The sequence below is a fragment of the Arvicanthis niloticus genome, chromosome 21 (assembly GCF_011762505.2).
Source record: "Arvicanthis niloticus isolate mArvNil1 chromosome 21, mArvNil1.pat.X, whole genome shotgun sequence".
NCBI lineage: Eukaryota > Metazoa > Chordata > Mammalia > Rodentia > Muridae > Arvicanthis > Arvicanthis niloticus.
The window spans coordinates 23,353,881-23,381,321 of NC_047678.1; the positions used below are offsets into that span (position 1 = coordinate 23,353,881).

General features: G+C 49.8%; 1 protein-coding gene across 1 annotated transcript in view; it reads left to right on the top strand.

Annotated features, from left to right (window-relative positions):
• Rab6b (RAB6B, member RAS oncogene family) overlaps nt 1-27,441 on the top strand; it is a 68,768-nt gene that overhangs the window by 8,075 nt on the left and 33,252 nt on the right. Inside the window, exon 2 of the mRNA XM_034484029.2 lies at nt 19,610-19,668. Coding sequence (XP_034339920.1) covers nt 19,610-19,668 — 59 coding nt within the window. The remainder of the gene's footprint in view (nt 1-19,609; nt 19,669-27,441) is intronic.

The window sequence follows — 27,441 nt, forward strand, 5'->3', positions numbered from 1 at the left end:
CTTCCTGTCACGAGAACGCACTTCTTCCACATATTAGTGGCCTAAGATGAAGGCCGCAAGGAAGGTGGCAGCTCCCAGGACCTTGATGCTCAGGATAGGGAGTGATCCAGAACCAAGGTGGGTGTTAGTGTCCCTGCCTAAGCTCCTGCTCCAACCCTCATTATGTCGGACCTCCTGAGTCCTGGGCTTCTGCCCCAGCTCACCCCCTCACTTGTCTGGGTGGTTTGGGGGTGCAGCAGGACTGTGCACACTCGTTCTCCCTCAGCTGGCATGACCTTGCTGGAGTTTCACAGAGATCAAATGCGTGAACACACAGCATGCAGTTAAAGCTCAGGTACCAGCTGGCTTTGTCAATAAAATCGTGACAGAGCCTCCCTCTCCCCCTCCTCAGCTCGGGAGCTGTTAGGGAAGGAGTGGAGGTAAGCTGCACCCCACAGCCTCGGAATGGCACATCCCGTTTGACAGCTGCAGAAATTGAGCCTCTGAGAGGAGGGACTTCTGTGTGCCCAGCAGAGCCCAAAGGCAGGCACCACTCTGCAGGAAAGAGACTCAGGCCTCGGGCTCCGTGCTTGCTTGCCCCGCTGCCCATCACCCTCAGAGGCAGGAGGCAGCACTGACACAACAGTTTCCCTACTCGGGGGCTACCCATACCCTCATGGGAATGCACTTTATTCCTCCTGGCAGACCACAGGGGCAGAAGCTGCCTGAGATGTGACCTAGGCATATGGACTGTTCAGATCAGCGCTTGGCCTAAGGTAAGGGGAAAGAAGTCCTAGTCATTATAAATAGGAAGCATTATATTCAGAAGCAAGGCTCTGGCCATGTCTGCTTCAGCAAGTCCTGAATGAGCTTCTCATAGGTGTTACGGTGAGTGGGAAAGCCACCTGTAGGCATGAGGATGCAGAGGACTAAGGGGCCTCTCTGTGCTGAGGCAGTAGAGGGCTTAGGGGCCCTGGAGAACTAACTGAACAGGTTCAAGGCTGCTGGGACCCTGGTGCCCTGCAGGTGTGGGACAGTAGCAAGTATAAGAGTTGAGCCTTCAGAAGATGGCAGCGCCAGGCCCAAGAGGCCTCCCTTGCCTTCCCACACTGGTGTCTGAGCCTTTCCTCTAGAGAGTGGTGACCCATGAGGCTTGGACAGAGGAGGCCCATGCTCATGGATTAGGAGACAAAGGCAGAGTGCATCCCATTTGAGGGTCCAAGTGAGTGAACTAGGTCAGACAGGGGGTGTCTGGGGGAAGGGTAAGCCCAACTTCTGCCTAGCTCTCTGGCCTAAGCAGTTGGGTGGGTATATTCTCTCAGTTTGGTCAGCAGACACAAACCTCAAGACAGTGAAATGAATAAGGGAGGGACTCCCAGCCTTCTCTGGACTGCCCCCTGATGTCTCAGAACCAGCCACCATGAACTTGCCTCCACGGCAGCCTGGGGCCCCTGGATGCTTAGACCTTGGGGACACAGGTGTGCCAGTCTGCAGCAGTCCTTCCAGACTTCCCTCTGCCCGATGCTCAGGCAGATGTGGCATCTGATGTACAGTGACGATCGGGCTTTGATCAGCCTCCTGTCGGTCCTCCTCTTTGGGGGAGGGGGCTTGCTGCACACTTCCTTTGCTTTGCTTTCTCCTGTGCTGCTTTCCTTAGGATTAGGAGATTTGATTGCACAGCATGGATTAAGAGAAAGTACAGTTCTCTGCCTTGGAGACTGAAACCTAATTTTAAACTGGCTGTTCCAAAAGCCAAGGTGTTTGAGAGCCAGGGGCCAGAGTGGAGGCAGAGGACTGCCACTCTTGAACCCACCCCTAACTGAGAAAGAGCAGCCTATTGGGAGCAAATGGGTACAGGTTTTCAGGCTTGATGACCTTTGCCCTCTGCCCTTCCTGCCTTGGCAGTCTTCCAGTGCAACGGAGCACCGCCTGGTATAGCTTTGGCAGGATGGATGTGGTTCTGATGGGTTCATTTACAATGACAGCGTCTCATAGTCACACTCATGGCCCCTTGAGCAGTACCAGATCTATCATATCGGCAGTCAGGGTCGGTAAGGACTCTTCTTGTGCTGGTGTTCAGCAGAAGAAGGAGGGACAACTTTGACCTGTTCCAGCCTCATCTGCAGGGGTGGGAGCTGGAGACCCATCCCTGGTTCTGGAATTGATTGCTGAAACTGTGACCTGTGCACTAATGCCAAGTCCCAAGGGCCAGGCAGATAAGCTTCCGTCTAACGCTGAGAGATGAAGGTGAAACATTTCACCTTGAACCTGTGGTGAGCAGGAAGTAGGTCATAGGACAGAGCAATGGAGCCATTCGGAACACTGCATTTTTTCCCCTTCTGTCCAGTATCGTGAGCAGGCCTGCAGGGAGCCACAGGTATAGCCAGAGGGAAGAGAGAGACCAAGGATGTGCTGAGTCAAGGAGAGCGTGCTTCCTGCCTCCAGCTCAGGCCAGACTCAGCAGCCACACTAGGCGTGCCTTACGGGCTTACTGGCTTCCTGTGAAGCTTCCAGAGCCAGGATGCTTGGCAGTTCTAATAGTGCTGTTCATGCTAGGGTTCTGAACAAAGTCCAGTTACAGACTGGAGGTTCTGTCAAACTGTTGCTGGTTCTTGGGCATAGCATGTTGTGACTGTGAAGGGCAAGAAGAGGACTGTAGCCCAGTGGGGCAGCAAGGGAAAGGGAGACTCCGCCTAGTGCTCCCTGGAGGACCTCCAGCATCCCGGATGCCCGAGCACTTCCTGTGTGTGTTGTGCAGCGGGGTGATGCTGAGCCCCACCTCTCCCTCCTCCAGGAGTCTGCGTAGCTGCTGTGACCCTGCAGGTGTACACTTATCTGGCCACTGTAGAGAATGCTTCCAGATCATTTTTAAACTCTTCAGCACATCCTACATGCAGTCCTAGAGCTGTAAATTCTGGCCACTCTCCAGACCTGATCCTTTCCTACCCACGTCAGAAAATGTCAGAGCCCCACCTATAAAGCCAGGAAAACTCTGCTCTTCTCCAGCTCTGGGAGCAGAAGAGACACCAGAGCTGGCATCCTCTGGTGTCTTCTGTTTGGGAGGCCCAGGTATGGCGTGGGGGTCTGGGCAGAGGGTGTACTAGTGCCTGGACCAGTAGACCCTACAGAGCAGCCCTGCTTTCTGCCTTCATCCCAGCAGGCTGGGAGAAATGGCTTAGGGTTAGGAGACCTTGTTCCGGGTCACAGCAGTAGGAGGGGAAGGGGAACCACTTGGGCAGTGGAAGGTAGCCTGTCACTGTGAGTCTCAGTTCTCAGATGTCCTTCCCCTGGGTGCAAATGGGACTTGTGACTTGCTGCTAGTCAGTACAGTATGGCATAGGTGGCGGAAGGTCACTCATTTACTTTACAGTATGGCATAGGTGGCGGGAGTCACTCGTTTACTTTACAGTATGGCATAGGTGGCGGGAGGTCACTTGCTTACTTGAGTCATGTCATTGGGAAAGGTAACATAGTTTGTCCCTTGACTGTTTCATTTTATTAATTAAAATCTACTCTTTAAAAATTTCACATGTGTATACAGTGTACTTTGATCATACCCGCCCCATATTTTCCCCATTCCAGCCCCCTCAGAGGACCAGGTGTCATCCTCCTCTACTTTTCACTATATTTTTTTGAGGCAGGGTCTCCCCATGAACCTGGAGCTCACTGATTGGCTATTCAGTGAGCCTTGGGGATTCTTCTGTGTCTTCCTCCTGTGCTAAGATTTATAGGCCACCCATGGCTTTTCACACGGGTGCTGGGGATTTGAACTCAGATTCTCATGGCAAGCCCTTTATCCACTGAGCCATCTCCCCAGCCCTTCTTGGTTGTTCTATTAGAAAACTGTTCCTCTGCCTCAGAGGAATAAGCTGCCACACTGTGGAATAAGTGTGTGTAGAGACAGGCTGGGAACTGAGGCCGAGCTCTAAGAAGAAAACGTCTCCAGTTTTATAAGCTTCAAGGAGGACTCTAACTTCAGAAGAGAAATACAGTCCAGCAGACACCATGTTTGGGATCTTGTGAGACCCCAGGCAAAGGACCCTTCAACTCATCCCTGGACTCCTAGCCCACAGGAACTGAGATTATAAAAGTTTGGTTTTGAGCCACTGTGACAATTACCAATGATAGTGGGCACACAGCAATAGATAGCTTATACAGAGGAGAGAACGATCTTAGGGTGAGAAGATGCCTTTGTCAGAGAGGGAGTAGAGTTCTTAGGAGGGACCCACGGCCAGCTCTGAGTCAAGCAGCTACCCAGGCCCAACCTGTGAACCCCTGATGTGTGATCTGCTTGTGTTCTTCATGTGTTCCTGTCTTAATCAGGGTTTCTATTCCTGCAAACATCATGACCAAGAAGCAAGTAGGGGAGGAAAGGTTTTATTCAGCTTACACTTCCACACTGCTGTTCATCACCAAAAGAAGTCAGGACAGAAACTCAAGCAGGTCAGGAAGCAGGAGCTGATGCAGAGGCCTTAGAGGGATGTTACTTACTGGCTTGCTTCCCCTGCTGTGCTCAGCTTGCTTTCTTATAGAACCCAAAACTACCAGCCCAGGGCTGGCACCACCCACAATGGGCCCTCCCACCCTTGATCACTAATTGAGGAAATGCCATACAGCTGGATCTTATGGAGGCATTTCCTCAAGGGAGGCTCCTTTCTCTGTGATAACACAGCTTGTGTCAAGTCGTATACACACAACCAGCCAGTACAGTTCCCAAGTAAACCCTGATTCCTGGAGTTGTCCCCTGTCAGATGCAGGGCTAGAACATTCTGTAGTGCCTTCTTGCCATGTCCTCGTGTTCTGAGGCCACTCTGTCCCTTAACCTCTCTACTGACCCGTGGCACTTCCCATTGCATGTTTACAGTGAGGTCTTAACAAGTGAAGTCTTCCTGGTCTGATGACACCGTGGTGACCTTGTGGTTTCCTGTCAGCAGCAAGGACCACGGTATGAAGAAGAGCTTTGGAGGGTAGGTCTCAGTTGTTCATTGGAGGAGACAGTGCCTGCCTGTGGCTTTAGCGCTGTATCCTGATAGACAGAAACACCCCTGCCCCTGGCTTCACATCTCACTAATAAGATCTGCTCCAGAGTCTTCTGTGGTTTTAGACATTATGGGGGCCTCTTTTAGGAATGGCTCCATAGAGACCTAGAGCTTACAGAGTTGGGAGGAGACTTTGCTCTGGTTCCCCATTTCCCATCCAGTCTAGCGCCTGACCAGCAACCATCTGAGTTCCACGAAAGTTGGATACATGGAGGTCCTTCCTGCATCCCAGATGGCCCTCATCCACTCATAGGCCCAGGGCCCTGAGGTCTGCAGTGTGTTTTCCTTCCTCATGGTACTTCAGCAGGAGAACTGCCTCTATGCAGGGGTCTGAGGAGCAGGAGGATGGTTGATTTGGGCTGAATGGGAGGTCTAGAACTTTCTCTCTTGCTCTTGTGTTCCCCTTTATAGCTGGCTTGAGCAGAGCAGGGCTGGGCCTGTATCTATCTCCTGGGCCAGCAGAATGTTGAGCAGCTGTGTGAGGGTCTGAGAAGTGAGGACAGAAGTGAGGGCTCACAGAGCCAGCATCAGAAGCAGCCCCTGTGTGGAGACTGAGAGCATCCCAGTTTGCCACTTGGCATGATGCTACCCCAATCCACAAATCCTTTCCACACTCCTGATAGCTTTATTTTATTGTCATGTCAAAGTCGTGACCCTAGCTTGGGGAGCTGTAGATAGTTACGAGTCTCTCTAACAACATAGCCATGTACTCTGTCTGCCATCTTGCTGCCTCACCCCTTTTCTGTATTACCCAGACTTTTAACATCCTCAGCACCAGCCTTGGGAAGAAAAGAATGAACATGCCCATTACTTTGCCAACATTAAGGCAGGATAAGCCAAGACATTCTGTTAGATAAGCTATTAGATTGCAATAGCAGGAACTTCCTAAGGGGCTAATGGGAACATAGCATCCATACCCCTCTTCTCTACAGCATGCTGTATTCATGGGGGACCAGTTCTGCAACACGTGGATGCATGGACACAGTTGGCCTGGAGGGGCTGGCTGGAGTTGGGCTGAGCCTCAGAGCAGTTGAATGGGAGCACATTTGCTCACTCCAGTGTGACTTTCCTGGGGAGCCAAGGGTTGCTATGGATACTGTGGATGGACACCTGGCAGTGCAGTGTGTCTGGCTTTCAGAAGTCTTGACTTGGTCCTACAAGGAAGACACCATACCTTCTGAAGTTGTTATGAGTGTGCAGTGCATTGAGGCAGAAAGGATTCAGACCTGGGTAGGTTGCCTGGGAGTTCTGCAGCCTACGGAGGGGTCCCAAGGTGTCGGGAGTGTCTTAGAAACCCTGAGGGTGATGTTCTTGATCATCATTCCCAACAGCGAGAAGCCCAGGGAAATCAAGGCATTTCCACACAGACCTGTCGCATTGGCCATGTATGTGCATATACGTATACGTATATGTATAGGTACTACATGTATCTCAAATATGCATACATCAGTGGCAACCTGCGATAAGAGCTCCCAGAAGCCTCTGACCCAGACCGGTCCTGTTCTTCCATGAGGCTTGAATAGATGTACAGTAATATCCCAGTTCCTTAGGGAAGTTTCATATTCACCAGGGGCTGCAGAGATGCTTGGTCCTTAAGAGAATGAACAACTCTTTCAGAGGACCCAGGTTTGGTTTCCAGCACCCACATTGGGTGGTTACTCAGTTCCAGGAATTCTGATACCTTTTCTGTCCTCCTCAGGTACTGCACTCATTGCACGCACATATCTTCTTACATACACATGGACTTAAACATGTACTTAAAATTTTTATATTCATCAGCACATTTGTTTAATCAGACAGAATGCACCATTTCCTGAATATACCGAGTGTCTCAGAATCGATATGTATATGTATTAACATGTATTATATATTAACATATAATATTTCCCCATTTAATTGTTTTTTTTATTTTAGCATACCTTTAAGCTTATTTTAAAAGTTACAGAAATTATACCAAAGCTTTCCAGCTGCCTTTTTACCCAGAACCCCCAATTTTTAAATTTTTGCTACTCTCACAGAATTCTTCAGACTTTTGAGAGACAGATATTTCTCTCCCCAGTGCATGTCTGAGGAAACTGAACCCAGAGAGGGTAGTAACTGACATAAGATCACATATCAATCCAGGGGCAGCCAAGATTAAAACTCAGGCCTGACAGTCCTTAAAGCATCTGTGTGGGCAGACAGGCTGTGTGAATCCATAGACGTCTCCTCTTCTGCCCTTAGTTTCTTTTCTTGTACGATAGATCTGCAAACAGTGAATTATCTCAGAATCTGTCTGTCTTCATTTCACTTTCATTTTTGAGATTTTTTTTTTCTGGGAATAGAATCTGGGGCTGCTGATATTTGGAAGATGCCCCTGGCTCAGCGTGTCATCATCACTGGAGTCCTAGACCACAGTCCCAACTCTGAAGGTTACAGAGTGTCAGGTCCCTGCCACTTACTCCAAAGAAGGCAGGTGGGATGACAGCAAGGAAGGATTCTGATCAGCACTACTGTGCTGGGACACAAGCTCCACCTCCTCCTGTGAGGTCCATCTTCTGGGAACTGACCCAGGCTTTAGGTTTAAACAGAGGGACATTGGGAGTGAGGCCTGCATAAGTAAGCAGGCTAGGTTAAACTGTTCTAGGTGATTATTATATCAGTTCTGGCTCTGCTAACTGGCTCAACTCCTTGCTTGAGGGAGCAGGCCAGTTCCCTAAGGCAATGGCTTTTGAGGGAAAGGACACTGGAGGCAGGCAATCTGTCCCCAAGGTATCCAGGTGACGGCAGGTTTAAAGCTGTGAGTGGTTATTTCCTGGTATGTTGCTTCATTTCACTTTGTTTGGGGTGGGGTGTCTTGAACAGAACCTTGACAGGAAGATGCTTTTATGTGCATACTTTCAGGCTTGAAGGGAGATAAGTCACTGACTTTTGCACAGACCGCCCTTGAATAACTAACATACCTATGTGCAGAGTTAAGCAGGGCCAGAACCTAAGTTGGATCAGGGTCTCACTATGGAAAAGACCAGCCTGCTTCTGCCTTTCAAGGGCTGTTGGAATTAAAGGTGGACACCCGCCAGGATACTCAGCTTTGACGCCAAGTTTAAGAACAAGGAGGAAGATGTGAAAGTTAAGGCTTTTCTCCTGCTTTAGTTGCCTCCTGGGGCCCTTGAGGAGCCAAGTTTCTTAGTAAAAGCAGGTCCCACGTGGTTGTCGTATCATTTCAGAGTATCGAGGAGGATTCTTCTCATAATTCTCTTGGGCTTATTGATATTTTTGTCTAGTTACCTTCAAAGCGACTTAAATAATAGCAGAAGTCTTGGTATTTGCCCATGCTTGTCCATCACTCTCTTGTGTCTCTGTGTTTCTACCCAGCACCATTTCCCGTATTCCTGAAGAATTTCTGAGAACAGTTTTTGTCATGAGGATCTGCTAGTGATAAATGCTTCACTTTATCACTAAGCTTTTATATGTTTCCAGATAGATGGATGGATGGATGGATGGATGGATGGATGGATGGATGGATGGATGGATAGATAGATAGATAGATAGATAGATAGATAGATAGATAGATAGATAGATAGAAGAACAGGCAGTGCTCTTAGCCTCAGAGCAACCTCTCCTGGTACTTTTCTTTTTTAAATTGAATATCAGATAATATCGTGAACTAGGTGTTATTGTGTACTGCACATTTCTGTAAATGTCAGGAAGATATATGAGTTGGATCCTAAACAACTCAGTGACTAGCAACCTACTTTGAGCACAGCCTCAGTGCCTTTTGAGAGATGAGCATTTCACAGTTATTAGTAGGGACAAGGGTTTGAGGGGAGTCATTCCTCTGTCCCAAGTAGTTTTTCCACATGCTGACTTCTCAGCACTCAGTTTGAGACTTGTGAGAGTCCCTTGTAGATGTTACAGTTTTCTATCTGGACCTCTTCTCTGGCACTCCGTCTTGTTGACTCCAGTGGTTTCACCATCTCTAGGCTCTCAGCTCCACCTCCTCCACCTAGGGATGCACCAGGCGGCCCTGACTCTCAGAGCATCATCTTGAGTAGGTGGATACACGGCATCTGTTTCATGTCTCTCTGAGACCACCATTGCCGAGAAGCAACCATCATTGCCGAGAAGCCATTACTTTAAATTGTGGTTTTTCTATAATTTGTCTGTCATTTGGATGAGATGTGTCTAGTCTCTGTCACTACAACCTGACCAGAAGCTAATGTCACTGGATCTTGGGTTTCTCATGTCTTCAGTTGCTTGTTGGGACACTAACCTGAGCCCGTACCTCTGAACGCTGACTTGGTCTTGCTGTCAGCCTTGGTTTCAGTAGCGATGACATACAGTTAATTGTGTGAGTTCAGATTGGCCCTTTTGAGTGGCTATACAATTTCTGCACCCCAGACCCTTTTCTAAAATTCTTTTGGACTCCATCTCATATAGCCTTCTAAATCAGTAGCTGGTTTGGTTTCCCCACATCAATACGAATACGGTGGTACCCCTTTATGCCTTACTCCTACGGCTTCAGCTACCCATGGCAACCGGAGTAAGAGAGATTAACACAGAGTAATAAGGTACCTTGAATGCAGACCTTAATAACAGTGAATTGTTACACTTATTATATTATGATTACTATCAATCTCTTATACTTATTTAGAAATTCCTAAGACGTAGCATAGTTTATATAGGGTTTGGTGCTATCTGTGGCTACGGGCACACTGAGGCCTTAGGATGAATACCCAGTGGATAAGTGAGGGCTTTTATACCATGAATGTTATAACTGGTCCTGCTGTGTTTTTTCAGCTTTGATTTCCAGGGAAGATGAGAAGCTTCAGGAGAAGTTTTTGCAAAATGTATTTCTATAAACAGATTTCGCTCACATGTTCTCTTTTTTACTGACCTACCCTTTGCCTTCCTGAATTTATAAACAAGAGACCTAGTGTCACCAGCCAGCTGGCTTGATTGCTAGAGACATGATTGGACAGTTCAGAGCGGAAGGCTGGAGACTCAGACTTGGAGCAGGAGCCTATAGTTAGACACAGTTCCAGTGCTGGGTACCAACAGATGCTAGCTCGTACTCCAAGGCAGCTGCCTCTGGATGCAGACTCCAGATTGCAGTGAGTTCTCCTTCTCACTAGGTTCACACCAGCCCTCTGGTAGAGCCTTGTGTGAGTATCTGAAGGGAGAAGACTGTGTTGCAAAGTGGGGCTTCTCCATTGGAGAGGTAAGTTGGAGCTTCCCCTAACAGTGGACATCCACGGGGATTGAGAAGATGTTCAGTTTTATTAATAAGAAGGTGCCATATCCTGATGCTGTCTTCAACAGTTATATTCCAACCTTATTTTTGAGAGTTGTGAACTATCTTTTTTGGCACAGGGAAGGAATGATCTAAGTAATTAAATAAGGACAGGTACTCCTGGCACACAGTAGTCCTGAGCCAACTGTTATCCCCATGCTGGCTACCCCAGCTCCCCTCTGCCTTCCCACCATAGACTTCCATTCCATCCTTTGGCTTCAGGGCTCTGGGCTTGATGAGGGGAAGTGGGACATGACTAAGATTATGAAGCCCCAGGGTAAGAGGATTCTGCCCACAGCAGTGAAGGAGCCTTTCCGGAGCTTGCATCCCACAGTATATCAAAGTAGATTCGGGTCTTAATGACCATTTGGCTCAGCCTCAATGGAATACCAATGAGCCTAGGCAATGCCAAGATGTGTTCATGGGCACACTGGCAAACTTGTTGGTCATATTACCCCCTTAGGCCTCCATCATTTGACAGACAGCTCTGGGTACTAGTCGTGGCTGGGTCTTGATGATTGAGCAGGTCACTTGTTCTATCAGTGATCCCATCTCTCACGAACAGCGCCTGTCTCAGTTCCTGACTGTTGTCCCAAATGTCTGTTCTGGGACACAGTGTCTTTATTTAGGTAACCAGAGGCCTTACGCTGCAGAACCACCTTCAGGCAAGCCTGTCCTGTATTTCTAGTTGACGATTTTCCTTCTTTAGCCCTTGACATTGTAATGTCCCCTTTCCCTTTTGTTACCCATGTCTTCCAGTAACTGAGTCCTGTACCTACTGCCATCCTGTATGCCCTTAGGATGATATGTATGCCCTTCAGATGATAGAAGTTGGGGCCAGGGGCTCCATGCCATTCCCTGACTTCAAACTGAGAAAGCCTCCAGTCAGAGCTCAAGACTGCTTCCTGATCCTGGCCTGATGTTGACTTTGGCTTAGTTTTAGTGTTATCTTAAGGTTAAGGAATGGGACACTCCTGTGCCTCATGCACCTAAAATCATTCATTCTCAGAGTGGCCAGAACAAATGCCGCAAGGATCTGCTTATGATTGGGAGAGAAGAAGTCTCAACTAGGTCTGGCTAGGTAGGGATGATTTAGTCTGAAATCTCTTGAGGCTGTGGGGATGGACGGATAGAAGCAAGACTAACATGCAAGCTCCCAGAAGGCTTTGGACAGTAAAGAATGGACTCAGGAAATGTGAAGTACTGTATACTAAGTAGTCTGTGGACTGTGCTCACACCGCTGGATGCTGAGTCTCCAGCTCTCACCTTATTAACCCCAAGTTTGTACCTTTGACCAACTTCTCCCCATTTCCCCCAACCCTGTGCCCCAGCAACCACCTGCAATTCTTTGCCCTCTATTTTTGTAGATTAAACATACAGGTGAGACCACCATGTGGCTGTGTCTTTTTGTGTGTCTGGTACCCATGATGCTGGGAAGATGACTCGGTGGGCAAAGCACTTGCTTTGCAAGTGTAAGGGTTGAAGTTCTGGTCCCCAGCACCCACATAAACCACAGCACTTAGGAGGTGGAGATAGGGCATCCTTGGAGCAAGCTGGCTAGACTAGCTGAGTCAAGGAACTCTGGATTCAAGTGAGAGTCCCTGCTTCAGTATAGAAAATGAAATGCAATCAAGGGAGATATCTGACCTCTGGGTGGCACGCACACACACACACATCTGCATGCACCCACACACATACACCACAGGCACACATACACACGTGCCAGAAAGGGAGCTGTGTTGTGATGAATACATTAGCTAGACTAACTGCCTGCCATATCACTTCGTGTGTATCTGTAGAAGGGGAGTTCTATCAAAGCATCATCTTATATATTGTAACTGTTGATAACGTTGACTTGTCAGCTATGCTTCTGTACAGAAAGAAAGACAGTTGGAGAACAAATGGGCGGACATAAAGCAGGAAGGTGGCAGAGCCCTCCTGCTGGGCAACCAGAGGCCCCGACTGGGCACCTTTGGAAGGGTCTCAGAGGCTCAGCCCTCGGGCAGCTTTTCCCTCTAAGTAACTTTCTACTGTAGGAGGAGCCACTGGAAAAGAGGCAGGAGGACAGCTGAGAGTGTATGTATAGAAAGGGAAACTGAGGCTGCCCCCCCCCCCAGCGCACTGTCTGATGGCCATGTGAAGGCCTAGCAGTCCATTGTGTCACTGACAGGCACAGGGTTTTGATGAAGGTGTCTGGAAGACTCATCACACTGCATACCTGAGGCCCCTGACGAGCAGCGCATGCTTGTCTGTGGTATTAGACTTCGTGGGGGAACAAAGAACTTTTATTTTGCCCTTCTGGTTTCTGTCTTATCCTGTCTACATGGTTGAAGTGTGGGTTTCTTTTTTTATTTTTCAGCATTTTATTTTTTAATTCTTCATCATCATCATCACTATTGAAATTATGTGTATGTGTCCAAGAAGACCAGAGGTATCAGATACCCCTGGAGTTGGAACTGGAGTTAACGGTAGCTGTGAGCCACCAGACACGGGTGCTGGGATGCTAAGATTTCTTTGGATCCCCCGATCCTGCTCTTGCTCTCACAGAAGGGCTGTAATCCTCAGGGATTGCAACGGCTCCAGGGTCTACAACCAATCAGGGCCACATGGGAGGCCAGAACTCCCTTCTGTAGGCCTGGGTCCCCACTTTTCCAGCAAGTGCAAAGAGTGGTAATGAGGTAGAACTCTACATCTGAGTCAGGACAAGCTTCTAGAACACTGGGCTTAGGGGAAGCAGGGGCTGTGGGCGTGGGGTGGGTGTGGGAGACTGAGAGTCAGAATACTCAATAAGAAGGCCAGAAGGTCAGGTATGGTCAGCCTTGGCTGGTACAGAAGCCACACAAGCCTGCTCAATGCCTTGCTACCCTCAGCCTTTCTCTTTTCCCTGCCCCCCAAACCCTCCTTCCATTTTTACTGGCCCCTGAGTGAGGCCCAGGCAGCTGAACATCCTCTGGCAGAGGGAATTAACATACTTAATTAAAGTGTCCAATGAAGGGCTTTGCATACTTCTTAATTACTGTCTGAGTCTGTGGGGGAAAGGTTTGGAGTGGGATTTTTTTTTTTCCACCTGTTTCCGAATTTAGCCTACACTGAGCCAGCTGAGCCCTGAGGGCTCAGGTGGGAGCTGTCAAAGCTGCTTTGTGAGCATAGGGTGGCAGCACAGGGTGTGGAGGGGAAGCCTGGCCCCAGGCACATTTGCCTTTCACAGTCAGAGAGGGCTGAGTTTTCTGTTTCTTTAACCTAGAACAAAAGGAAATGAGACTCAGACAAAGGTAGCTGGTGTCTTCCTCAGCTCCTCTCCTCCTCTTAGGGCCTGGGTGTCCTGCACACAACAACCCAGCCAGTTACAGGATGCCTGGTGTGCAGAGGTTTTGGGGGATGGTGGAGGTGTCTTTGGGGGTGCTATGAAACAGTGACACAGGGTCAGGGCGGCTAGTCTTCCTTCCAGTTTAAGGCCCAGGATGTGAGTGAGCTCTTTCCGGATCATGGGGAGGACTAGGCTGAATTGTATCTCTGTCCAGGAGGCCTACGGAGCAGTCAGGGACTGTAATGTGAGCTTGAGCTGAGAGCAGGCTATAGGCCAAGGCTCTCCATAGGTGGTAGAGCTTTGGCCAGGCCTTGAAGGACCCTCCATCAAGTCTGTGATGATTTCTTATACTCTGGTCTCACTCTCTGGCCCTAACAGCAGTCACACCCAGTCTGGAGAGGGGGAGAGGAGGAGAGGGGGTGTGTCCTTCACAAAGTGAGACAGCAGCAGGACATGGGTCTGGAACTCACCATCTATTCAATTCTCATCCTGTGACCTCATGGGTAGTGACTCTCCAGCATGCCACTTGTGGAGCAGTGTGGATGATGGATGGTATGAGGCGAAGGGTAACCCCACTACCCAGCCCTCAGATCAGCACTGCACACCAAACCGGGTGTCAGCTCCCCTCAAAGAGGATGTGCGCCAGGACTCTCCCACAGGGCCGCATTGCAGCCCCTCTCTTAAGCTTGGTATTTCAAGTATTCACAGCGGTGGTTGGGTCTAGCTCCACACGACTAGGGCTGCTGCTGGAGAGCAGACTGCTTCCTCACTGTGAACTTGGTTCACAGAATGAACCTGGCAGAGTTGGCACCCAGTAGAGGGTCAGTGAATGCTGAAACCTCATTGTCTTCTGCATCTACTTAGAAATCCCCAGAACGTGCACAAGTCGGTCTGACTGGAACTTGGGCTGAGATGGGTCCCAAAGCCTGTGGGAAGCCAGTGGAGTTCGTGGACTCCAAGGAAACAGACAGGCAGGTACCGGTAGCGAGCCATCAAAGATCAGTGTTCAGTCTGTCCAATGGTTGTCATTGATGCCATGGTGTGTGGAAGCGAGCACCTCACAGTCTGTGGGTATACATGAGAGGTCGAAGAAAATAAGGTTTTGTGGAAAATATGCATCGATCCTTTGCTCATGAGATTGAATGGTTGCTTTAATATTTCCTTTCTGGAAACAGTGCTTATTTGTGCATCCTGGTTCGGTCATTATTATCCCTTCATGGTGCTCAGAACCTAAACTCATTACCTGATCGAGCCTTCTTTGCTGGGATCCCAGGGATGGCTCTATCTTCCACTGGTCACAAAGCCAGGTGACCCGAGGCATCCTGGGCCCTCACTTGACTCTGACCTGCCATGGTGTCCTATCACCTTCTATGTTATGTCACACATACACACACCCCCTGCTGACCCTGCATCCTTCCAAATGGTCCATCTCTCACCAGACTTCAGCCCCACCTCCTGGGTGGCTTCTGTCGCCAGTCTCCTAGAGCAGTGTGAGAGTCCCTTTTAAAAGCCCAGAACTGTCTCTGTGTACCTCATGCCATGAATTAAACCACCCAAAACTCAGCTGCCCAAGGCAAAGGACGATATTCCCCTGGTTCTCAGATTTGTAACTGGAGCAGGACACAACGGGGTAGGTATTAGTTGGTTCTGGGCACACAGCATTGCACTCACAGGTGACCTGGGATGAGGGATGTCTCAGTTTCTTGTCACACGAGCACCAGAGTGACCTCACCCAGGTGGGTTAGTGTAGGCTCTTAAAAAAAAAACCTGAGAGCCCAGTTTTATGGGGTACAGACAGGAGCACACTACAGGCAAGTGATCCGCCCTTTCTTGTCCAGTGACACACGGAACCATTTCTGTCACCAGAGTAGGACCCTCTAGACGCAGCCCCTGACGGAGTGCCAGGCTTGCACTGTGGGGGCATATGGAGTGGGGACCGTTTCCTGTGGTAGGAATATTGAGCCACCATCCCTGAGTACATCCATATCCTTCTGCTGAAGCCTCTTCTGGAGCCCTCCCTGCCTTGGAAGGTTCAGATATGGCCGCCACACCCTTGGCCGCCTAGCCTACATCTGCCCCCTCGTAGCTTTCCATATTCAGCCCCCAGAGTGAGTTTTTGTTTAAGTTGACCCTGCAGCCTCATGGAGCTTCCAGTGTTCTTATTCTTCCTTCACACACTGTCGGCCTCCATCATTCTGGGGGGCAATGGTAAGATCGAGGGGCCTCCACGTAGGTCCCCGTGATAACCTGGCCCACTCCCCTACTTTCTTAGTGGACGTTTTCTCCCCGGCCTCCGAATTTGCTCACTCTTCCCGCTGCCAGGGTCTTGCTGCCCACCCCACCCTCCCACCAGCAGCTTTGCTGACAGACCCCAGGATCTGCTACTTGCCCGACCTCTCTACAGGAGGCAGAGCTGTACTCCTTCACTGCTTGTTCACTTTAAGATTTGGGGCAACTTTTTTCTTTTCATCAATCAAGCAATCAATCAATTTATTTATGTATTTATTTATGTATTCACTTTCCCTTCTGATCCTAGCCCCACTCCCTCCTCTCCTTCCAGTCCCACCCTTACAAGCCCCTCCCTCATTAACCCCTCCGCTTCTCAAAAGAAGGGGAAGCCCTCCCCCGACCATGGGTACCAACCCACGGCTGGCACATCAAGTCTCAGCAGGCCTAAGCGCATCCTCTCCCACTGAGGCCCAGCTATTAAAAATAAAGATGTGGGGAACTTTGCAGGCAAATGGATGGAACTAGAAAATAGCATCCTGAGTGAGGTGACGCAGATCCAGAAAGACAAGTATGATCTGTACTCATAAGTGGATATTAGCCATAAAGTACAGAATAGCCGTGCTGCAACCCACAGACCCTAACAAGCTAAGTAACAAGGAGGGCTCAAGGGAGAATGTTTGAATCTCACTCAGAGGGGATGGAGGGAGGGAACTTGACCTTGGGTATCTTAACGCATCCATCGCATGGAGGAATTTCTGAGGAGAACCAAGTGCCAAATCCCCTGCCTGGCTTAGGTAGAGGACCATGGGTGTTTCCTTTCCTTCTCTCTGGAGGATCGTCAGTGCCCCTGAGTGAATTTCCTCACCTTCATTTGGCTGAAAGAAGAATGCACCTCCCTGTTCAATCACGTGGGACTGCCCGCCCGGGAGGTGGCCGGTGTTGCTGTGCTCTGGGCTGAGAGTAAAGAGAGCTCCGTGGGGTGGTGGCTTGCCTGCTTGTTTCTAATAAAGTCCTGCCCCGCTGTGCTGCAGTGCATCCTGAGCCTTGTCAGCAGTGCGGCAGGGTGACCTTGAGGGTGGAGCAGGGTGGGAGGCTGGCTCTCTGAAGTCTGAGGTTCACCAGCGTTTCTTGCCCCTCCTCCCACTGCCTGTCCTGGTGCATGCTGACCACCGCCACCCCTCTCAGCACTCTACCCCCACCATGACTATTTCCAGATTCCAGCACCTTCTACCCAAGGCTGTTGTAGAGGGCAAGAAAGAGGCAGGGAAGGACCTTCTGCCTTTCATGGTGGGGTGAAGTTGGCAGAGAACTCCCCAAGCATGCGCACAGGGCTGTCTCCTGTAATGCTGTGTCGGAGGCCAGTGTGAATGAACAGAGGGAATGCCGTATAGTCTGCTCAGGCCTCCTGGACATTCCAGGAGTCAGCCGTGGAAGATGCCTTTTCCTGCAGTTCCTGGTGTCTGCTAGCATTTTCAGGCTTTGTGTCCAGAGCAGGGCAGTCCAGTCCCCTGCAGACTGTTGGAGCCCAGAGACCTAGGAAGACAGGCTCAGGGCAAAGACCCTGCAGTTCCAAACTTGGCCAACATGGGGCTGCAGAGAAACAAATTGACCAGAAATACAGAGCAGGGACAAAAGCTTTGGGGAGCACGAGAACCAGGGAAGGATGAGGCAAGCTGAGATGTGGGGAACTGTCTCCAAGTAGAGAAGCTGGAAAATGTGGGGAGGGGGTGTCCCCAAGACATCTACACTTCTGATCAACTATTTCTAAATCCAGAAGTTCCCTGGTGCCCCTTAGGTTCAAGAATGGAAACTCAGAAAACTCCCTAAGATTGCAGTGGTAGCAGTGAGGGGCCATGGAGAGATAGCTCAGTTGGTCACTTGACATGCAGTTATGAAGACCTGAGTTTGGCTCCCCAGTATCCGCATTAGAAGCTGGGCGTGGTGATGCCGCACGGGGAGGGGGAGCAGAGACAGGCAGATCCCTGGAGCTAGCCAGCCCTCACCAGTCAGTGAGCTCCCAGTGCAGTGTGGCTGCCTTCTGTGTGTTCACAACCCAGGGGCCTCTGCAGGGCCTGGCTGGCTGGAATTCTTACCGGGGTCTCCACACCAGACAGAGCTGGTTGAGTACTGTCCCTTCCCTGGAGGTTGGACTGACTCTGCCTCCCCACCCCCCTCTGGTCTTAGGACTGACAGCTCCATCCTGAGGCCACCTAGGGAACCACCACCTCATTAATATGTAGGCTCAGGTAGAGTGACCAGGGCTTAGGAAAAAACAGAGAAACTCCCGTTGCGTCCCCGCCCCCAATTCCACTCCAAGCATGTTGTGTCCCCAACCCAAGACAAGGAGTCAGTTTCTTCACTAGACAACCGTAGTGTTGGTGGTCGCACGTCATTCTGGATATTACCTCTGCAGTCTTAAGTGACCTGACACCTCTTGCTCTTTAGCACTTCCTGTGTACCGTTCATCTTATGACCGTCTCGCTAATTAACATCCCCTGACATCTTTGTTGTGTCATAATGAGAAACTGAGGTCCAGAGGCGTGGTGACCACCTCAAGGTGACACAAGCTAATAAGTGCCCCCAGTAGGATTTCATCTCAGCTGGGTCAGACGTGGGGTCTTTTGGCTGCAGCTCAAACCTAGTCTATCAGAGGCTCCTGGTCAGGTGACAGCTTGTGTTTGGCCGCTGTTGGCTGTCAGGAATGATTACACTTGTCTGTTAAAGGCTGTGCACAATAGATTCAGACCCAGCAAAGAGCCTTTTCGTGGATCCCATTGGCTTGACCTGCCCTGCCCAGACAGTGACTAGCATTCCACTAGTCCCAGCCTGGGGATGCCCTGCTAGACAGTGGACAGGGCAGAAAGGCCTTAGGGACCTTTGCGTTCCCTGTCAGGAGTACTTATCTTCTGCAGCTCCCTTCAGCATCTCTCTGGACTATGGCTGAGTCCTGGTGGGGCAAAGGAGAGAAGAGTGCCATGTAATGACCTAACAAATGTCCCTTCTTCCCCTCCCAGATGGCTGGAAGTATAACAGTTGGCATTCTTGTCACCACCATGCCCCAGGGGACCTGCACAGGGTTGTGTCAGAAGCTAACCCCTGCAGTTTGGGAAATTAGCAGCATTTATGGGTCTCCCAAGAGACTCTCGGCTTCTCAGCCATACTTAGTGCCAGCAGTTTTCCGCTGGGGACATTTCTGCCCCCATTTAGGGAGTTTACAGATGTGTGGGTAAGCCTGAAGTTGTCACAGTATTTGTCACAGTATTTGGGGGTCCTTTTTGTCAATTACACAGTGGGATCTAAAGGTGCTAACGGCCCAGCATTGAGCTGGTCAGTCAGGCAGGCACATTCTGTGGGCTTGCCCTTGAGACCCGAGAAAGGTCTGCCTTCCCCTGCCCCTTTCTCACCAATGTTGAATACATGAGAACCAAAGAGAGTCTCCCTTGAACCGATGAGCGGTCAGGTGGTCTGTCCAAGGGAGCACAGGCAGCCGTGAGAAGAGCATTCTGTTGGTATCTCATGTCAGCTGGTGCCTGGGGTCAGGACAGACCTGGATTTAGGTGGTAGGATCTGGAGAAAAGGTGACTTCTCTGTGACAGCCTGGCATCTGACAAGTGTGTCCCCCTAGAGCTTTCTTGAACACCTTGACTTGGGGTCTTTTTCCTGAGGTCTGCTTCTCCCCTTTCTGTGGTTCTTATAAACCAGCCTTTCAAGTGTGTGTATTTAGAAGACCCTGGCCATAGGCTCACCTTACAGCTGAACCTCTCTCTCCTTTCTGCCTTGCAGTCGGGAAGACGTCTCTCATCACGAGATTCATGTATGACAGCTTTGACAACACCTATCAGGTGAGATCCCCACTTGCCACGCTCCACCCTCCACCTCCTCTGCCTCCGTCTCTGCCTGTGGACCTGTCTGGAGCCCACTGCCAGCCTGCCTCCATGGATCATTGAGCTCAGAGTCGGGCCAGTCCAGATTTCTGAGGCATCTTATTCCTTTGAAGGAATACCGTCCCTGAGTACTGGGCCTATGCAGGAAATGCGCTCAGAATCCAGATGGTGAAAAGGAAACCTTTTTTTGTTGTTCGTTTGTTTTAGGGAGAAATATCAAAACCAGAGAGGGGACCTTTTGAAAAGGCAGATTGGAACCATTACGACATTTGGTTATGTTGTGGGGCAGGCAGAAGAGGACAAGATGAAATATAGTCGGAGAGGGTGACCTCAGGAGTGGTCACACTGGCTAGGCTTTACATACACATAACCCAGACCACACACAGGCTCTCACCTACCTGTGCATGTGCACACTCACATCCCTGGACTTCACACTCTCAGCCCCCATCCCTATGGCTGACGTTTACCCTGCCACAGAGAGGTGTGGGTGGTTAGTTGACCCTGCCCTGTGTGATCAGGAGACTGGTCGTAAAGACCTTTGTGGATCCTGGTTTGGGAATGGTGGCCTGGGCCATAGACCCATAGGTGACCCCAAACCGGATTCATGAGGGGCAGAGAGAGACATACCTGTTTGGTATCAGTGGTGGTGGAGGGGGTGGTATCCAAGGGACTTTCCTCACAGCTAAAGCATTTTGTCAAAGTTGTTGTCCCAGCCCCCTCCCACCTTTAAATATAATTAAGTTCTCCAGTTCATTTCTCCAGGCTGTGGGTCCTGTGGGATACTAGTTCCCAGACATGTTAGTAGCTAGTACTTGGGAAAGGGAGCATGTTGTTTCAAGCAGAGCTGGGTTGTTTAGACAGGCGAACTGCTCTCACTCAGCATTGCTTCTCAGGGCTCTTCCCTGAGCCCAGGGCTTCGGTCTGCTGAATGCAGATGCAGCCGACTATTTGAATGTAGAATCCCTTTGTCAACACATTCTCAAGGACAAGTATTTATAGATCCACTGGGGCAGCTGTTCCAAGATGCCACTCTCCACCACTGGGTGGGGAGTGGCTTTACCGTGCTTGCGGTTTTCTGTGTGCTTGTCCATCCGTCTGTCAATGCCCTGGTGCAGTCGTCCTTGTCTCAGATGCCCTCCGAGGGCCCCCTTTCCATTTCTCTCAAGTTCCTATTCCACTCTGCAATGGGTGGACTGGATTCCTGTATCACATGGACTCCAGAAGGGTTGCCTATGGGGAAGGACAGGAGACTCTGGGTGCATCAGAGTGGTGTACGTGGTACCATACAGGGCTTTGAGACATTGATGCTGGTCATACTCTTATATCCTCCCCCAAGCCAGGACTTTGCATTACTTTGGTCTGACTGTGGAGCAGAGGTGACAGACTCCCTCCTAAAGTCTCCCGTTGTGCTCTGTGTGCGAGCATGTATGCACCTGCCCACACGATCTGTTTTTGTTAGTTGACTTTTCCCTTTCCCTTCTTGACACAGAGAATCACGTGGCTCCAGCTGGCCTTGAATCTTCTGGGTAGCTAAGAATGACCTTGATCTCTGGATCTTTCTGCCTGCACCACACCCGGCTACTGCTTGATTTCTTTAGTGACCTTCTTCCTGTTTTAAGGTGGCACCACACTGAGATTCTTAGCAGCAGTGGGCAAATTACCTTTGAAATTTTACCTCCCTTCCTCCCCACTGTCACCCTTGTCGCCTGACACTTGTCACTCAAGTCAGGCTTTACCTGCTGCTGTCTGTGTGGTGGTGCTGGCATAGCCTGAGCCTCAGCTCCTGTCATTGTCCTGGCTCTGCTCTCTCTGCTCTGAACGTTCTTCCAATGCCTGAAGCTTGGGCAGACGTTTGCCCTAAGTACAGAGGTCCTGCCACTTGCACCAGCTCCCGATGATTTGGGCTGTAGCATGTGGTCCTGAAGGCTAGTCGGGCCCCTCAAGTCTAGAGCTACTCCTCTGCCCTTCTGGTCCTCACATGTGTTTGGGGATGTACCAAGTCCAGGGTCTTCTTGGAGCCATCACCACACGAGGCCTGGCCATAGATGGTGTCATAGGTGCCTATGGGCACAGTAATGGCTGGTTGCCCCAGTTGACTGGTGCCATCAGACTAAGCATCTTCCAGGTCCACTGTCATGGTGAGTCAAGGAAGATCACAGAACAGACACTGCTCTCCTCATGCGGTAGAATTGTCTGACATGGTTTCTTTACAGCCTCAGGTGGAAATCCTTTCCTTAAGCCCTTTAGAGCAGTAGTTAGGCTGAGAGGCTGGGCCCACTTTCTCTCTCTCTCTCTCTCTCTCTCTCTCTCTCTCTCTCTCTCTCTGTCTGTCTCTCTTCTCTTTCTCTCTCTCTCACACAAAGACTTATACACACATATACACACACAAACACACACATGCATACAAAGACACACACTCACAAAGACATATAGACATAAACACATAGACACACACAAACACACACATGCACACAAAGACACACACTCACAAAGACATACACATGCACACATACATAAACATACACCAAAAACATACACAAAGACACACAAAAACATACACATACACACAGACACACAAACATACACTTACCCATACACAAAGACATACACACAAACACACTCACACACACACATACACGCAAAGACACACACACAGAGAGACACATGATTGCTTGTCTTAATCCTCTGGAGATGGAGGAGAACAGGCTTCGTTTATTTTCTTTTTCTGAGCATAGCAGCAGAGATGTATGGGAAGTAGATAAAGTCCCCAGGGACCCTAGGAGATGAAATGTATTTCCTCTCAGGCTGTCCCACTGCACAGTGACAGTGGCCGTGCCTGTCACCCTTCCACCAATATTCTGTCTGTTCTAGCAGTAGTACAGCATGGCAGAATCTAGACCTGCTCAGTCAGCTCCCAGAACAGCATTCCTCCACTCTTCTCGTCTCCAGGCCCCATCCTCTCCTCTCATTCACTCATTCTGACAAAAGACAGCTGTGTGCTGTAGTACATGGCCTGAAAAGGGAGCAGAAGAAAGCCGCCTGGCGGAAGAGCCTGGCCCACCTCAATGGGCACAGAGGGCAGGGCCCATGCTCAGTCACAGTGGGCTTCACCTTGGTGCAGAGCTGAGCATGCAAGAGGCCCCAAGCGGCCACCATGAGGCTCTGAGTATGGTAGGTTAGGGGTCCTCACCTGAACCTCTCAGGTTCCGTCTGTGGGCACTGGTGAGCTGCCACTTTTACAGCCCTGGGGACCTTTGAGGAGCACGTCTTCTTCCTCTACTTACCTGGCAGTTACACACACACACACACACACACACACACACACACACACACACATGCCGTATTCTCCACTAATACATGTACTCTCACCGCCCTGCCTAATCACACCATACAAACTGATTCACATACACAGTTTTCACTTGGTGGGAAACCGAGTCTCAACCAGAGGGAATTACGTCTATGATGATTCCTTCACGTAAAGCCCCAAGTAAGAGGTGATATGTTTTGTAATGTGGTAGCATGATGCGGCAGAAGGGGGTGCCTTAGTGCACCCATGTTGAGGCACCCCCACCAAGGTACCAGCCATACAATGGGTCTAGTATAAAATGAAGTTTATTTTCATGAGAAGGGTTGTGGAGAGGGGGTGGAGACAGAGAAAGGGGACAGAGAAGGACAGAAAGAGGAAAAAGAAGGGAAGAGGCCAGCGGGGAGCATGTGGAGAGAGAGAAAAAAAGGGGAGGGAGGGAGGGAGAGAGAGAGAGAGAGAGAGAGAGAGAGAGAGAGAGAGAGAGAGAGAGAGAGACCAGTCTTTTTATAGCAAGCCAGGCTCATACCTGGCTGTTGCTAGGTAACTGTTGGGCGGAGCCTGGAGGAAATGCAAACAAGAGGTTACCTTCAAATTCTACCTAGGGAAAAAATTCTGGACATACCTTGTTGTAATAAGAGGTGGCTCTTGGTGTGCCCTCTGCCACCCATACCAACACACACCCAGGAAACTCCTGTGGGCCCTTGGGAGGTCAGCTGTGTGAAGGAGCCCTGATAATAGGAGGTGTGGTCCTCTGGAGGTCACTCCTGGCTGAGGTTGGAAAATCGATGCCTACTGGGGCCTCTCCCAAGCTCTCTTTCCCTGTCTGCAAAGCTGGCCGCTGCTCAGGCCTTAGCATCTTGCAAAACCAATAAGTGATGAGAAGTTAATGCTGGGAGCCCACAGCCCCTCCTGTAATTCACACCATGATACAAGTTAGAACACCACAGATCTAATGGGCTGCCTCGGGGAGAGGCCCACGTGCTGAAGGGCTGCTCTCAGAGGACACTTGTGAGGTGGGGAAGGATTTCAGACTCTGAAGGAGGTTCCTAGGAAGCTCAGGTCTTTCTGGCAGGCTCAGATCTCCTGAGATCTCTTGCCTGCAGCCGATCCTCAAGCCACGGCATCTGTTCTGCCCTGAGGCTTCCCACACTCATTCTTGGGGCTGCCATCACAAATTACCACAAACTGAGTAGCTTCAAACAATAGGAGTGTAGTCTGACCTCACCTTCCTGGGGGCCTGAAGGTGAAACAAATACAAGAGAGACCTGCTCTTTTTGGAGGTTCTGAGGGGTCGGTGGGCACTCTCCTTGCCTTTGGCAGCTTCTAGTGGCATCAGATGCTCTTTGTTATGGGGCTTCAAGATTTCAGTCTGGCCTCACTCTTTATGAGATCTGAGTAGGTGTGGTGGACGGGTAGGTATGGATTCTCCTCTGGGCTCTTGAAGTGGACGCAGCATGCATCTGTATACATCTGTACTCAGGGAGAAGCTCTCTGTCACCTCACATGGTCCCCAAAGCCTTGGATTGTATTTGTTTCCTGCCCTTTCCTGATTGGGTCTTCTTGCTGTGGCCACAGAAACTTCTCCCTGACACAGTGCAGTAACTGGCCTCTTCCCTGACAAGCTGTGCTTCCTCTTCAGGGTGAATACACAGATGAATATCCACACATACACTCGCATGCAGATACACACACATACACTCACACACGCATGCACACAGGCATGCACCAGCACACACGCATTAATGCAACACACACACCATGCTGAATCCCTACACCTCAGCCTTGCCTGAATACGTGCATACACTCTTCCTCTCTCCACTGTGACTGGATCAAGTCCTCCTCATCTCCCACTGGCTCTACTCTTTTCTCCAGGTGGCCTTCCTGCCCACTCCAGCAGCCATCAGTCCCTGGCTTGTCTGGACCACACACCCAAGGGACCATGTCACTAACACTATTTTTCACAGGCTCAGCCACTACTGAAGGGGAGGGTGAATGGGCAAGGACTTGGTTGACAACAGTGATGTATCTCATGATATGAGTACCATAACCACCCAGGGATTGGGTAGCAAGGTGTTTTCTGTATTAATATTCTGAGCCACAGAACCAATATACACACACATATAAATATTACAAATTGGGCAGCCATTCTTTATAAGGAGGAAAGTAACCACCAGACAGATTGTGACGTTGAAAAGCCAGGTGCCTGCTCTGTGACGTTGGGAGCCAGCATCACCTCCTCCAGGGCACTAACCGAGCAGCTGGCATTGGCTGGCAATGACCTGGCCCTACACGTTTCCCAGAGGCTGTGAGATCCTCCCTACAAAGCAACCACTTTCAGGGCGCTGAATCTTTAAGTTTACTAGGCTCATTTGCATGCTAATTTGCATAACTTTACCCGGCTACTTCGGTCTGCTGGTTGGCTGTGCAGAGAAAACAGCAGAGTCATTGTCAAGGGCTTGTCATGCCCAGCTGCTTTCTGCCATTTTCGGATGCTTCTCTCCAGCGCTGGGCTCAGGCCCAGCCGAGGCAAAAAGAAGACACACATACTTGCCTTTTCATTCTCTTCCCCAGAAGAAATAAATGCTGGTGGAGTCAATTTATGCAAATTGCCATGCAGATTTCCTCTGTAGACTTTATTGCTGTATCTTGTCAGAATGTGGATGCAAATTTATATTTCGTAATAAATGCACAGAGCTAAGAAGATTTCAACAAGTGCCGTAGGGAACGTCTTCTTGCTCGGAGATCTTCTTGCTGGGATGTGCTGGTGGAAGTTCTGTGCAGAGGAATGCATGGAACACGCCTTCGTTGAAACCCCTGCCGATAACTGTTTAATACCACACTCGGAGGAAAGATAACCGGTGGGGGGGAAATCTGTGCTTGTTAAGATTCTTTGCATGTGTCAAATAAAGTGGCTGCCATTTTTCACAGGCGGTGCTGTTTGCAAGCTCCAAGGAATAAATTAGCATTGCCAGGTTCAGGGCCACGTATCACAGTAGACTACACCGCAGTCTCCTTCAGAGGAGACACCACGCAGTACAGGCAGAGTAGGCACAGCTGTGTGGATCATGGGGCTTCTAGACTGACAGAGGACTCCCCAGGCACATGCCTGTTGTCTGTATTTCTTGATATCTCATCCCCTGTGGAGCAACTACCATCAGAAATTGTTTCCTACCTCCTAAGATAAAACAAAGAACAGAAAGGCTACTTTGACCATGACTCCTTGGCAAAGTGGAAGAGGGCCGTTGCCTCTTCTCAGATCCACTTTTCTGAAGCCCTGGGAATACCAGATCCTTGGGATGTTGTTGAGGGATAGGACAGCAAAGGTTCCTGAGGAGGTGGAGAGTAAGGCAGATTAGGAAAGAAACAGTTCCTGTCTCTCCAGTGCGGGACTCAACAGAGCCTTTAATGTGCCACTAGAGGCTGGGAAAGGAAACCTTTCCCCAGAGTACATACTTCCTCGCTGTTTCTGTTGATCCTGAGCAGAGACTCTGAGGCCATACTGGGTAACCAGAATGACCTTTCTTGAGTGCCCGCTATTAGGAAGTCCTTCTGAAGTTTCACTTCATCCAGTTCCCTGGCTTCCCCAGGTCCTCTCCTCAAGTCCCCCCACAGCAGCCATCTTGGCCCGACGTGGCTTCATACTTGAAGGTATTCTCTCCTACAACACTCCCCTGCCTTTACCCATGTGCTGACCCTCCCCTATGCCCTTAGTCCTTCCTGAAGATCCAGCTTCTGGTTAACACCATTTTTTTTTTCAGGCTGAGGACCGTCTTTAACATAGACTGTCTCCCCATTCATTTAAAAGATGCTTTTAGTTTATCTGCACATTTCAAGAACATTTTTTGCCTGATTTAAAATCCCAGCTCCGCTTGCTATCCGTCGTCGTCATCATCATCCCTGTCGTTATGACCTTGGGTACCGTGTGCCGTTTTCCTCTGGCTGTTCTCAAGATTTTATCTTTTGTTTGGTACTCATCTGATTTGACTCTGATTTTTAAAAGCTTCTGTATATACTTGTGTGCGTGCCTGTGTGTGTGCTGCCCATGAACTCGTGTGTGTGTGTATATGTGTGTGGAGAGGTGTGTGTCATGACATGTGTGTGGGCGTCAGAGGATGGCTTGTGGTGTTAGTTTTCCCATTTCTACCATGAGGGTTCCTGGACCAAAGCAAGGTGGTCAGGCTGGTGGCAAGCAACTTTCCCTGCTCAGCCATCTTGCTGGCCCATTATCTGTGTCTTGGTTAGGAACATAACCTTCTGTGTTTGGGCATAATAATATTAGCGATCTTAAAAGATTTCTTCCTACTTTCAATGTCTGCGTCAACTCAGGGTGGAGCCTCATTTTTTGTTTTCCTTGCGTATGGTTTACATTTTCCTGTCACTTCATGTGTCTACTCAGTTGAGATTGCATCCTGCACATTTGTTTG